Below are 14,430 nucleotides of genomic sequence, written 5' to 3'. Positions count from 1 at the left end.
ACAGAAGTTTTGGCAAAATATATTGTGGACCGATGAAACCAAAGTTGGTTTAGGAATAACACATAACGTCATCTGAGGAGGAAAAATGGAACAGTTCAACAACATCAACACCTTATCCCCACCGTGAAGCATGGTGGAGGGTGGAGCATCATTATTTGGGGCTGTTTTGCTGCCTCAGGGCCTGGACAACTTGCAATTATTATTGGAAGAATGAATTCAAAAGTTTATCTGGAGTTTTTGCAGTCAAACTTGAGGCCGTCTGTCAGACCGTTGAAGCTAAAAAGAGGATGGATACTACATGATTCACAATACAGAAGTAAATCAACTTCAGAATAGTTTCAGAAGAACAAAATGTTCTGCAGTGGCCAAGTCAAAGTCAAGACTTGAACCCCATTGAGATGCTGTGGCATGACATAAAGACAGCGATTCATGCCAGACATCCCAGGAATCTGACTGAACTAATGCAGTTTTGTAGAGAAGAATGGGCCAAGATTAGTCCTGATCGATGTGCCAGGCTGCTCTGCAGCTACAGGAAGCGTCTGGTTGACGTTATTGCTGCCAAAGTAGGGGCCAGAAAATATTAAATGTGATGGTTCACTTACTTATTTTTTCCCCGAAAACCTATAAATGTTTGGGCGGTTTTAGTGAAAGCAGACAGTTTTTTCATCTGTGTGATTTTGACAATGTTCAGATCACATTTGATGGGGATTTTATGCAGAAATGTGAGAAATTCTAAAAGGTTCATATACTTTTTCATACCAATGCATGGACGTAAAACGGTCTCGATTCTTGGTTAAAGGCAAAAAAAACATGCAGTTAGCATTTATTTTACGTAAATATTGCGAACTATGACGCCAATGCCGTAGCGGCTAATTTCTAGCCATTTGTTTCAAAATGCATGCATGGTACGAAAAATATAATAATTACCTTGAATCCTCGAACAAATCATTCCGAAGACGATCGTTGCCGTTTGTATGCGGTTTTGTTGTTTTTCAACCTAAATCTGGCATTAGATTGCTGCGTGCATGCATTTGAGAATAATCCAAAGTCATGGCGCCCAGTGTCCCGTCAATATATTAAGAAGTCTATGGAAAAAACATTCCAGTATCGATACTTTTATACTTTTTGATACTTTTGACAACGCCACAAGCTAACCGAGATGGTAATTTGAGGGCGGTCAGGGTGGTTGAACCGGACCGGCTACGTCACCCCCGCCTATGGCTGTGAGCTTTAAGCAAAGATGACTTTTCCAAACACACAAGGTCACAAGAGGGAGGGCGAGGCGCAGGCACAAGTGCAAATATTGACTCCTGTTGCACACGTAATGGTGTTTACTTGAGCTTTAAACCAGGAATGGGTATCACGCATCAACTTTCCATCATTCCAATCTGTTCTTTTTTTTTTTTTTTTCACTAAAACGGATGTAATAATTTACTAAAGTGAGTGGAGCGTTGAGGACGATGAAGGAGGCTTATTTTTTTCCCCGCCCTATTCACTCCTTTGAGACGCGCGTGTGCTGCAATTAAGGGTAACATCATTAACGGCAACAAAGCCTTGAGAAAAACAAACACAGGCGTACGCACCTCGGGGACCAGAAGAGTTTAATGGTGTCTTAAAGTACGGCCAGCGTGAAGTCATTCGCTGCCGTTGGCGGAAATAGACGTCTAATCTACGAACGTTGAATGTTCACAATGAGCTGTTCTGACATTGACTGTAATAGATGTTGAAATAATTGAAATCCAGAACAGAATCTCATTGAAAATGGCAATGAAAGAGTTCATCGAATAATCGTTTTGAGATATTGTCCAGTGTTTATAGTCGCACACGTCCACAACGCTACTGTTGCTAAATGCATAAATATACATCTGAATATAGCTGACACAAACCAAAATTTGCTATCACGTTATTTGACAGTGGGTTCAAAAGACTGTCATAAGACCGTCATGAGCATTAGTGAATGTTTATGACAGATGTCATTAAGTGTCGTCCGGCAGATTATGACTGTAACGAAAATATTTCGTCGACAATTTTACAAGCTAAAAAAAACGTCTTAGGAGACTAAAACATAACGAGTCAAATAAATAAGCCATAGCTTGTAACATTTTTATGTGTCGTTAGCCTGCATCGTAGCGGTGTTACTAATGTGACGTGCCCCGGGACCCTCACTCCCAACTCACTAGTGTCCTCTCAAGTCTCCGCTTTACACACGGTAATATTTGTTTTCCAATCTTCGCAAAAGAGAATATTCAATGTTGCGTTAGCCTTTAAAGGTCTGTACTCAGTGATCATCACACACCAGTTTAACTCATAGCGTTAGCATTCATATGCTAATGCTAACTGTGAGCGTCCTCTTAAACTCGGACAATTTTTTTATTACATAGTTCGTGGCATCCAGGTGGGTATAATCAATTGAAAATAATGTACTGTTTTCCTGCTGAGCGTGTATTATCACCAAGTTGAGGTTGTCCTTGTAGATGCTACAATATGTGCTCGACTATCAATGTTCATCTGAAATGGTTGGAAACCTTTATTCATGTATTTATTTTTGGAGTAAAACTGAATTTTACAGACGAAAACATTGAGTAAACGTCAAGTAAAACTTGACGAAATCAGTCTGTGCTTTCGTCAACAAAAATTGGACACATTTTGAAATGACTAAAATATGAGAAATAAGTATTATCGTCCAAAAGACAAAGATGGAAATGATAAGAGCTGACATTGACAGGGTTATGTCATAATTATGACTGTCTGAAAGTCTTACGAACCCACTGTCAAATATAGTGTTACCCAAAACTTTAAGCAAGAATAATGACATGATACTTCAATGCATAACGATATGTGACAATAACCTCTGTGAAGTTGGCCCCCAATCAGACGCAAATTTATATAAAAATGATGTGAATCGTTTGTGCTACGTTTGTGCTGTAAATGGTTTTGTTTGTGCTGCTATCGTCTTTGACATATTGATATTAAATTTCGAGTGATGACGTCACACAGCCTCCTGTTTATTGCAAAATGGACCCGAAATGGTGCCATTGGTTTATGTTATGTTTGTAGCAACACCTAGCGCAAACGTAGCACAAACAAATGGCACCCCTTTGGGTCCATTTTGCAGAATATCGGGGGATTGCGATATCAATTTCGAGTGATGACGTCACTAGCAGCTTTTTCATTTCCAGCTCTCGGGGTTGATGGAGCGTACCAACTCCCTCAATAATAGAGGGGTGTCCCAACAGCTAGCAGAAACAAATGGCACGTCTTCGAGTCAATTTTGCAGTAAATGGCAGGCTTGAGACATCAATTACAAGTGATGACGTCATTCGCAGCTTTTCCGTGGCAAATTCCCGCGGTTGACGGAGCGTACCAACTCTCTCAATAATAGAGGGGTGTCCCAACAACTAGCAAAAATAGATGGCACCCCTTCAGGTCAATTTTGCAGAAAAATAAAGGCTTGATATATCAATTTCGAGTGATGACGTCACTCGCAGCTTTTCCGTATCCAACTCTCGCGGCTGACAGAGCGTACCAACTCTCTCAATAATAGAGGGGTGTCCCAACAACTAGCGCAAACGTAGCACAAATGAATGCACGTCTTCAGGTCAATTTTTCAGTAAGTGTGGGGCTTGAGATATCAATTTCAATTGATGACGTCATTCGCAGCTTTTCCGGATCCAACTCCCGTGGCTGACAGACCATACCAACTCTCTGAAATAATAGAGGGGTGTCCCAACAACTAGCGCAAACGTAGCACAAACAAATGGCACGTCTTCGGGTCCATTTTGAATTAAATGGGGGGCTTGAGTTATCAATTTAGAGTTATAACGTCACTCACACCTTTTCCGTTTCCAACTCTTGTGACTGATGGAGCGTACCAACTCTCTCAATAATAAAGGGGTGTCCCAACAACTAGCGCAAGCGTAGCACAAACAAATGGCACGTCTTCGGGTCCATTTTGGAATAATTGGGGGGGACTTGAGATAACAGTTTCAAGTGATGATGTCACTTGTAGCTTTTCCATATCTAACTCCCGTGGCTGATGGAGTTTACCAACCCTCTCAATAATAGAGGGGTGTCCCAACAACTAGCGCAAACGTAGCACAAATGAATGGCACATCTTCGGGTCAAATTTGCGTAAATGGGGGCTTGATATAACAATTTCGAGTGATGACTTCACTCGCAGCTTTTTCCATGTCCAATTCCCATGGCTGACGGAGTGTACCAAATCTATCAATAATTGGGGGGTGTCCCTACAACTAGCACAAATGGCATCCCATTGGGTCCATTTTACAGTAAATGGGGGCTTGAGTTATCAATTTAGAGTTATGACGTCACTCGGAGCTTTTCCATTTCAAACTCTTGCGGCTGACTGAGCATACCAACTCTCTCAATAATAGAGGGGTGTCCCAACAACTAACGCAAACGTAGCACAAACAAATGACACCCTTTTGGGTCCATTTTGCAATAAATGCGATTTTTTTTGTGTTACACTTGCGCTAGTTGTTGGGACACCCCTGTTATTAAGAGTTAGTACGCTCCGTTAGCTGCTGGAGTTGGAATGGCACCCCATTTAGTGCAAAATAGACCAGAAGGGGTGCCATTTGTTTGTGGTAAGTTTGCACTAGTTGTTGGGACACCCCTCTGTCACTGACAGAGTTGGTACACGCCATCAGCCGTGACACAGTGGATGCGATTGATGTCATTACTTGAAATTAATATCGCAATATCTCTTGCCAGAGTGGATGCGATTGACGTCACAACTTGAAATTAATATCGCATAATCTCTTTCGGCTGACGGACTGGACTAACTCTCAATAATAGAGGGGTGTCCCAACAACTAGCACTAACGTAGCACAAATAAATGGCACGTCTTCGGTCAATTTTTCAGGAATTGGGGGGCTTGATATATCAATTTCGAACGATGACGTCACTCGCAGCTTTTCCTTATCCAACTCCCGCTGCTGACAGAGCATACCAAGTCAGAGGGGTGTACCAAATAACTAACGCTAACGTAGCAAAAACAAATTGCACATCTTCGGGTCAATCTTACAGTAAATGGGGGCTTAAAATAACAATTTCAAGTGTTGACGTCAGTCGCAGCTTTTTCAGTGTCCAACTCTCGCAGATGACGGAGCGTACCAACTCTCCTAATAATAGGGGGGTGTCCCAACAACTAGCACAAACAAATGACACCCTTTTGGGCCCATTTGCAATAACAAAATGGCCACCCCATTTATTGCAAAATGGGCCCAAAAGGGTGTCATTTGCAATAACAAAATGGCCACCCCATTTATTGCAAAATGGGCCCAAAAGGGTGTCATTTGTTTGTGCTACGTTTGCGCAAGTTGTTGGGACACCCCTGTTATTGAGAGAGTTGGTACACTCCGTCAGCCGCGGGAGTTAGAATGGCACCCCGTTTATTGCAAAATGGACCCGAAGGGGCGGCATTCATTTGTGCTACGTTTGCGCTAGTTGTTGGTACATCCCTCTGTCATTGAGAGAGTTGGTACGCTCCGTCAGGCACAACAGAGTGGATGCGAATGACGTCATCACTTGAAATTAATATCGCAATATCTCTTGCGGTTGACGGAGTGTACTAACTCAATCAACAATGGGGGGGTGTACCAACAACTAGCGCAAACGTACCACAAACGACTGGCACGCCTTCGGGTCAATTTTACATTAAATGGGGGACTTGAGATACCAATTTCGAGTGATGACGTCACTTGGAGCTTTTCTGTATCCAACTCTCACGGCTGATGGAGCGTACCAAGTCTCTAAATAATTGAGGGTTGTCCCAAAAAAAACACACAAAGAAATGACTCCCCTTTGAGTCCATTTGGCAATAAATGGGGTTGCCATTTGTTTGTGCTATGTTTGTGCTAGTTGTTGGGACACCCCTGTTATTAAGAGAGTTGGTACGTTCCGTCAGCCGCGGGAGTTGGAATGACACCCAATTTATTGCAAAATGGACCCGAAGGGGTGGAATTTCTTTGTGCTACGTTTGCGCAAGTTGCTGGGACACCCCTCAATTATTGAGACTTGGTATGCTCCGTTAGCTACGAAGGAGTGGATGCGATTGACATCATCACTCGAAATTAATATCCCAATATCTATAAAACGATAGCATGCTAAATGAAAAATTTTACAGCACAAACAAATGGTTCCGTTCCGGCGTAGATGGGGGGCTGCATCATTTTTATATAAATTTGTGTCTGATGAGGGGGCCAACTTAACGTAGGTCTGACAAGACCATGATGATATTAAGGCACTTTTAATTGTAACAATTGTGACATCACTAGTACATACTGTATGTTACCCAGCACAGCAAAAAAGACAATCAAGAGCGTGTTTCCCAACTAGTCTTGATTTATATGTGTTCAGATTGCGTTCTTCCTCTGTCCAAGCATGGTTGTACTTGCGACTTATTTTGCTATGCCAGGTCATATATATGTATTCCTCTATGGAGTGTTCATACAGTGTTATTCACCTGCGAGCCCTTGTAAACAGTTTGTCATTCCTCATCCTCTCCGGCTGTGGCGGCCTCCAGGGCGTTGAGGGCCTCGGCCACCATGGAGTCTGTGACGCTCCCGACCTCGTCCGCCTCCTTCCTCGGCTCGTCCTCCTCGTCCTCGCTCTTGGTAACCCCGATGCCGCTCTCTACCGTGGACACGTCGGCCCCCTTGGATCCGCGCTCATCAGTAGTGTCGGCCGACCACAAGCTGGCGGTGCTGGTCCGGATGTCCGCCGACAAGACGCTCTCCTCGTCCCCGGTGTCGCACGGGTACTCCGGCGTCCCCCCTACGCCTTCGTCCACCTCGTCCGCCGACAGGTTGTCGTTCGCAGTCACGTCGACCGGGCTTTCCCAGAGTCCGGGGCGGTCGAAGCCCTCCGATGTGGGGTACACCGGCACCTGGCTGTGCCGTTTGTCATGCATGACCCATTGCGGCCCCAGAACGTCCGGTTGGATTATGTAGAGTCCGTCTTCTACCGGGGGCGCGCTCGCCCACTGGTGCGGCTGGTGGACGGGCGGAGGAAGGTGCATTTTGTAATTGACGTGATTGTTGTCCACCTCCAGTCTGAGGCTACTATCGCCAGAAATGCTGTAAGCTAGGTTGTGGAAGCCCTCCTTGTCCTCTCTTTGCGAGTGTTCCCCGGCGGAGAGGTTGTGCGTCCGGTAGAGGGCGTCAATTTTGCTGACGTCCACCTCCTCGGAGGGCTCAGACACGTAGCTGAGAAAAGACAGAAAATCAGCGGCGGTAACGCGGCTAGCCAGGAAGCGCATTTGTTGGCAGAGAGATTGAATTCGAACAGACTGTTCGCCGACGTGTTTTTCACACTCTTCTCTTCCCGGTGTTTGTTTACCGTCCATCTTGCACCTCTCCAGGTGTCTTGTTTTCCCATGCTAATGTTTACGCTACTTGGTATTTTCACTAGCTTAATTTTTTTCATCAGAAGAAAAAAATGTCTTCTCACCTTTTCACCATCCGGCAGCATCGACAACCCATTTGGCCAGCTGAGAGACACGGAGGAGCTGCGGAGGAACCAATGTCAGTGAATCTGCATAATTTATACGTAGATTTTTGTATTTACGCTTATCTGTGAATGTACATTTTATAAATACAGGTGTACCTCTACTTACGAACGCATTATGAAATGCAAGTTAGCCAATTGTTGTAAACATGAGCATTTAAGATGGAGGACTTTTGCTATACAAGTTAGCCACTTGTCGTAAACATTAGCATTTAAGCTAGTAGACTTGTGCTTTGGAAGTTAGCCAAGTGTCGTAAACATGAGCATTATATTGCAATAAGGCTAGAGGACTTTCGCAAGGCAAGTTAGCCAATTGTCCTAAACATTAGCATGATATATAATTTACGCTATCAAACTTTTGCCATGCAAGTTGGCCAAATGTAGTAAACGAATGAATGAATGAATTCTTTATTTGGACATGAGGAAAAAAAAAATAGACGAACAAACGAAACAAACAAACAAACGTTAGCAGTATATATCATTTACGCTAGCAGACTTTTGGTATGCAAGTTAGCCATATGTTGTAAACATTAGCATTATATAGCATTGAAGCTAGCGGACTTTTGCTTTGCAAGTTAGCCACTTGTTGTACCTTGTAGATATTAGCATTATATTGCATTTAAGCAAGAGGATTTTTGCTATGCAAGTTAGCCAATTGTTGTAGACATTGGCATTATATAGAATTTAAGCTAGCGTACTGAATTTAAGCTAAATGACTTTTGCTATGTAAGTTACCCTCGTGAGGAAAAAGCGGCATGGAAAATGAATGAATGAATGAAGTTAGCCATTTGTCATAAATATTAGCATTATATAGCATTTAAGCTAGCAGACTTTTGCTATGCAAGTTAGCCAAATGTTGTAGACATTAGCATTATATTGCATTTAAAATGGAGGACTTTTGCTATGCAAGTAAGCCAATTGTCGTAAACATTAGCATTATATCGCATTTACGCTAGAGGTTTTTTGCCATGCAAGTTAGCCAATTGTCATAAACATTAGAATTATATAGCATTTGAGTTAGTGGACTTTTGCTATGCAAGTTAGCCAATTGTTGTAAACATTAGCGATATATAGCATTTGAGTTAGCAGACTTTTGCTATGCAAGTTAGCCAAATGTTGTAGACATTAGCATTATATTGCATTTAAAATGGAGGACTTTTGCTATGCAAGTAAGCCAATTGTCGTAAACATTAGCATTATATAGCATTCACGCTAGAGGTCTTTTGCCATGCAAGTTAGCCAATTTTCATAAACATTAGAATTATATAGCATTTGAGTTAGCGGACTTTTGATATGCAAGTTAGCCAATTGTTGTAAACATTAGCAATATATAGCATTTGAGTTAGCAGACTTTTGCTATGCAAGTTAACCAATTGTTGTAAACAACAGTATTATATTGCTTTTAAGCTAGTGGACCTGCTGTGCAAATTAGCCAATTGTCGTTAACATTGCATTATATAGCATTTAAGCTAGCGTATGTTTGCTCTGCAAGTTAGCCAAGTGTTGTAAACATTAGCGTTTTATTGCATTTAAGATAGAGGTCTTTTGCCATGCAAATTAGCCAATTGTCGTAAACATTAGCATTATACAGCATTTAAGCTAGCAGAGTTTTGCTATGCAAGTTGGCCAATTGTTGTGGACATTAGCAATATATTGCATTTAAGCTAAATGACTTTTGCTGTGCACATGAGCCAACTGTTGGAAACATTAGCCTTTAAACTAGCGGACTTTTGCTGTGCAAGTTAGCCAATTGTTTGGCTAACTTGCATAGCAAAAGTCCAATAGCTTAAATTCTATATAATGCTCATGTTTAACCGATAGTTAATTTATAGTTAAAAGTTAACAGATAGTTGTTTCTCGTGCTCACCAGATTGTTTAAATGTATTTTATTTCTGTCGATGCCCCTTTAGGTGTTCCGCAGAGGTTCCACCGTATTTTTTAACATTAGTTTAGTGCTATTAGACGTCCAATCCATTTGAAATGGGTGGGTGGCAGCAAATGTACATCGGCTCAACATCTAGCCCCGTCAATGAGTTGACCTAAATGTTACCAGATTACCACTTAGAACTCTGAAACGAAAAACATTCAACCGGAGCGATTGTTTTGCATCGGAATGAGTGTTGAGGATTTATTTGCAAGGCAAAATTGGTTCGTGGGACGAGCTGGTCTGAGGTCAGTCAAGCCAAGCGCAGAAATACAAACACGGTGTGGGCAGTAGATGCTAAAATGTCATTCGCCAGCCTCGGGGGTTGACTGTATTAGCGTGGGTGTGGCGTTGGAAAAGTGGGCAAACTGGTCTGACCTCCGTCTCGCTCTGTTGTCCCCTCACTCCCACAAATAATCATTCCGTGTTGATATGATTGTGTCCAACGTTGGACACAATGACAAGAAGCTAATGTGCTACTATTATTGGAAGGTTTATCACCACCATGAATGCTAATTTTCCTTACAAATTAGCATTAAGCTAACGGTTCAGCTTGAATATGTATGAATGTTTGTTTCTCGAACACAGAGGTCTTATGTCACAGGACTAATATAGAACGCCCTGGACACGCTGTCTTCTGAAATCATATGTTTCAGCCATGTGCCAAGCGCTAACGCTCTTTTCCAAAATAGAGGCCTCAGGCTGCAGCGTGATAAAACCGCTCGATTAGCTCGCAGCTTGTCGTGCCACTCGCTTTGCAAACAGACCCGTCGTTTTCTTCTCTTCCACAGACCTTGAACCCCTCCAGCTCTAAGTGTACTTGGAAATAACGTACATATGATCTAACAACTGTTATTACGACACCAAACCTGCAGTTTTCCCTGAAAGTAGTCGGTATACATTTTTTTTCCGCATTAAACATAATGTTTAGCCGCAGATTACTCTATCAATTAGCTGGTTTGAAACATCGAGATTACAAACATTTAATGGATAAACATGAATACTATATAGGATATGTAAAACAAGTGTTTATGCTTGCAATAATATTTATTTTGGCTAGCTGAGATGACACTTTCAAAAGAGCATTAAATGCGAATGCAAAAAAAAATTCTCGAGTGTTTCTTCAAACGATGCAGAATTGCACTTTCATTTCACAAGAGAAAAAAATGCATTTAAAAATGAGGATCTAAGTACAACAAAACAGCAATTGACTAATTTGCAAATGCTATTAAATGGTCTTAACAAATCTTTCAAACACATACTCCCACAAAAAAATGGCAAAATATACTTCTAAACTAAATAACGAATGCATAAACAAAAATTAGCTCAAACAAAAACTTAGCTTATGTTGGTTTTAACAGTGAGCAGCTGGATTCAGCCCTGTTAGACGAATTATGGCATATTCACTGTTGCCGCTAGAGGGCAGTGTATCCACCCTAATCAATGAAACTAAATGCACCACCTACAAAACAAACCATTACAACATCTCTCCAACGAATCCTCGAAGCTTGATTATTTCAGTAGTCGATTAATCGATGAACTAGTTCGTTGAATAATCAAGTAATCGGATAAGGAACATAAAAAAATAAAAATCTGAGCTGAGCCTCGAACAGTATAAAAAAAATATAAATGAGCATTTAAGTACAACGATAGAACAATTGGCTAACTGACATAGCAAAATTCCGCTAGCTTAAATGCTAAAAAATGCTTTTTATTTTTTTTTTAAAATTCTCTTAACAAATGGTTCAAACACATATTCCCACAAAAACGGCTAAATATACCTATAAATTAAATTACGAATGAACAAAAAAAACAGCTCAAACAATAACTTAGCTTTTTGTCGGTCTTAACAGTGAGCAGCTGGATTCAGCCATGTTAGACGAGTTATGGCATAATCATTGTTACCGCTAGAGGGCAGTGTATTCGTCCTAATCAGTAAAACTAAATGCAACACTTTCAAAACAAACCATTACAACGTCTCTAAGTCCCAGCTATCGATTATTTTAGTAGTCGATTAATCGATGAACTACTTAGTTCGACTAATCGAGTAATCGGAAAAGGAACATAAAAAATCAAAATACCTGAGCCAAGCCTAAAATGGTATAAAATCCAAGTACAACTGAAAAAACAATTGGCTAACTTACATAGCAAAAGTCTGCTAGCTTAAATGCTAAAAAAATGCAAACTTTTTTTTTTTTTTTTTTTTTTTACAAATGGTTCAAATACATATTATCACAAAAACGACTAATAGTACCTATAAACTAAATTAAGAATGCATAAAAAAAGACATTAGCTCAAACAATAACTCAGCTTTTGTCGGTCTTAACAGTGAGCAGCTGGATTCAGCTCTGTTAGACGAGTTATGGCATATTCACTGTCCAACGAATCCTCGAAGCTTGATTATTTTAGTAGTCGATTAATTGATGAACAGTTACTTCGTTGAATAATCGAGTAATCGGATAAGGAACATAAAAAATTAAAATATCTGAGCCGATCCTCAAACGGTATAAAATCTAGGTACAACTAAAAAAACAATTGGCTAACTTACATAGCAAAAGTCCGCTAGCTTAAATGCTAAAAAGTGCTTTTTTTATTTTTTTATTTTAACAAATGCTTCAAATACATATATATTATCACAAAAATGACTAATCATACCTATAAACTAAATTAAGAATGCATTAAAAAAAACATGAGCTCAAACAATAACTCAACTTTTGTCGGTCTTAACAGTGAGCAGCTGGATTCAGCTCTGTTAGACGAGTTATGGCATATTCACTGTCCAACGAATCCTCGAAGCTTGATTATTTTAGTAGTCGATTAATTGATGAACAGTTACTTCGTTGAATAATCGAGTAATCTGATAAGGAACATAAAAAATTAAAATATCTGAGCCGAGCCTCAAACTGTATAAAATCTAAGTACAACTAAAAAACAATTGGCTAACTTACATAGCAAAAGTCCGCTAGCTTAAATGCTAAAAAATGCTAACTTTTTTTTTTTTTTTTTTTTTTACAAATGGTTCAAATACATATTATCACAAAAACGACTAATAGTACCTATAAACTAAATTAAGAATGCATAAAAAAACATTAGATCAAACAATAACTCAGCTTTTGTCGGTCTTAACAGTGAGCAGCTGGATTCAGCTCTGTTAGACGAGTTATGGCATATTCACTGTTGCCGCTAGAGGGCAGTGTATTCGCCCTAATCAATGAAACTAAATACACCACCTCCAACATCTCTCCAACCAATCCTCGAAGCTTGATTATTTTAGTAGTCGATTAATTGATGAACAGTTACTTCATTGAATAATCGAGTAATCTGATAAGGAACATAAAAAATTAAAATATCTGAGCCGAGCTTCAAACAGTATAAAATCTAAGTACAACTAAAAAACAATTGGCTAACTTACATAGCAAAAGTCCGCTAGCTTAAATGCTAAAAAATGCTAACTTTTTTTTTTCACAATGCTCTTAACTAATGGTTCAAACACATATTCCCACAAAAAAATGCTAATAATACCTACAAACCTAAAACATTAGCTCAAACAATAACTTAGCTTTTGTTGCTCTTAACAGTGAGCAGCTGGATTGAGCCATGTTAGACGAGTTCTGTCATATTCACTGTCGCCGCTAGAGCGGCAGCAAAGAACGAATGTTCATCTTCTGCTGCGTGTCACTTACCCGCCATGAGCAAACAGTTTTTGCTTCCACTGTTTGGTCAAAAAATGGAATGAGCGCCGCCATGTTGCAGGTTGGAATGTTGTGCAAACAGAGCTCAAGGCTGCGCTTCCCAGGTAATGAACAACCCCCACCACCATCAATGACGAGATCCCTTCACTCATTAACCTACTCACTGAAGATCTAATACCAATGTTTTGGATATATTATTGAATGCGCTGGTACTTAGTTTGACACAGTTTGAAACTGAAGGGGAAAATCCGTTCATTTTTATATAATAAAAAATAAGAGCGCAACAGGTGTATTGACTTTTAAACATTCATTTCTAGCAGTGCCTTTTTCCTATACGTTAAAAATTAATTCATAAATGTTGATGGTCAATGAACACTTTTTTTTTTTTTTTTTTTGACAATAAAAATTGTTTTGGGGAGAAAAATGTAGTTTTTGACTTACCTGCTGCGCTACGAGGTGTGGCACTTTGCCCAAGGTATCCCAAAAGCTCTTATCATGTAGCTCTTTTGAAAAGATCTCAACTTTGTGATGAGAGGACCTCCGTTCCTCGAGTGAAGTTGTTTGGGGCGCCCCCACCTCGGACAATCATCAGTCCCATGTCTCCCGTCCGGACTCCTGAGCGCGGATGATTGTAAGGAAAAGACTCACGAGTCGAGCGGACAGGCGTCAGGTTAGAGTTAGTGATGCACACGCGTTTCCTGTTAACAAAATAAAAGCCGCTAAGCAAACTAACGCTTTAAAACGAGATGAAATTTTCCGTAGAGAAAAACGAGTTAAACCAAGGGCGTAGGTTTGATCTCAATATTGTTAGGGACGATATACACTGCTGGCCAAAAGTATTGGCACCCCTGCAATTCTGTCAGATAATGCACAATTTCTCCCAGAAAATGATTGCAATTACAATTGCTTTGCTAGTAATATCGTCAGTGATTTTGCTTGCAATGAAAAAACACAAAAGAGAATGGGAAAAAAATTAAATCATGTTCATTTTACACAAAACTCCAAAAATGGGCCAGACATAAGTAATGGCACCATAGGCGGAGTTTGACTTTTGGGGCGGTGGGGGCACAACATGTTGATGACTCCAAAACGCAGTGTAAGCAATAAAAATAACTTACAAGAATATTTATAATAATAAGTTGAAAATGAGCATTTTTGTTTTTTTTTTGAAGGGGAATTCTAAATCAGGCTGCTTAGGATAGCTATACTTTTCGCCATAATCGTCATCCATTGAATATGGTACGCCTGTCGGTGTCGTGCCAATATAGTTACCCCAGTCAAAAA

The 14,430-nt window shown here is 40.3% G+C and overlaps 1 protein-coding gene across 1 annotated transcript in view; it reads right to left on the bottom strand.

Annotated features, from left to right (window-relative positions):
- The window catches only part of zgc:194930 (uncharacterized protein LOC557813 homolog), a 28,680-nt gene extending 14,747 nt beyond the window's left edge, over positions 1–13,933 (bottom strand). Inside the window, exons 1-3 of the mRNA XM_057855364.1 lie at positions 13,588–13,933; positions 7,474–7,531; positions 6,488–7,229 (exon numbers count right to left, since the gene is read on the bottom strand). Of these exons, the coding sequence (XP_057711347.1) occupies positions 6,512–7,229; positions 7,474–7,505 (750 nt within the window). The 5' untranslated portion in view covers positions 7,506–7,531; positions 13,588–13,933 and the 3' untranslated portion in view covers positions 6,488–6,511. The remainder of the gene's footprint in view (positions 1–6,487; positions 7,230–7,473; positions 7,532–13,587) is intronic.
- Between the last annotated feature and the right edge of the window lie 497 nt (positions 13,934–14,430).

Source organism: Corythoichthys intestinalis, chromosome 13, assembly GCF_030265065.1.
Source record: "Corythoichthys intestinalis isolate RoL2023-P3 chromosome 13, ASM3026506v1, whole genome shotgun sequence".
Taxonomy (NCBI): domain Eukaryota; kingdom Metazoa; phylum Chordata; class Actinopteri; order Syngnathiformes; family Syngnathidae; genus Corythoichthys; species Corythoichthys intestinalis.
The sequence above is the reverse complement of the archived record's forward strand: the minus strand, read 5'-3'. Positions and strand labels throughout refer to the sequence as shown.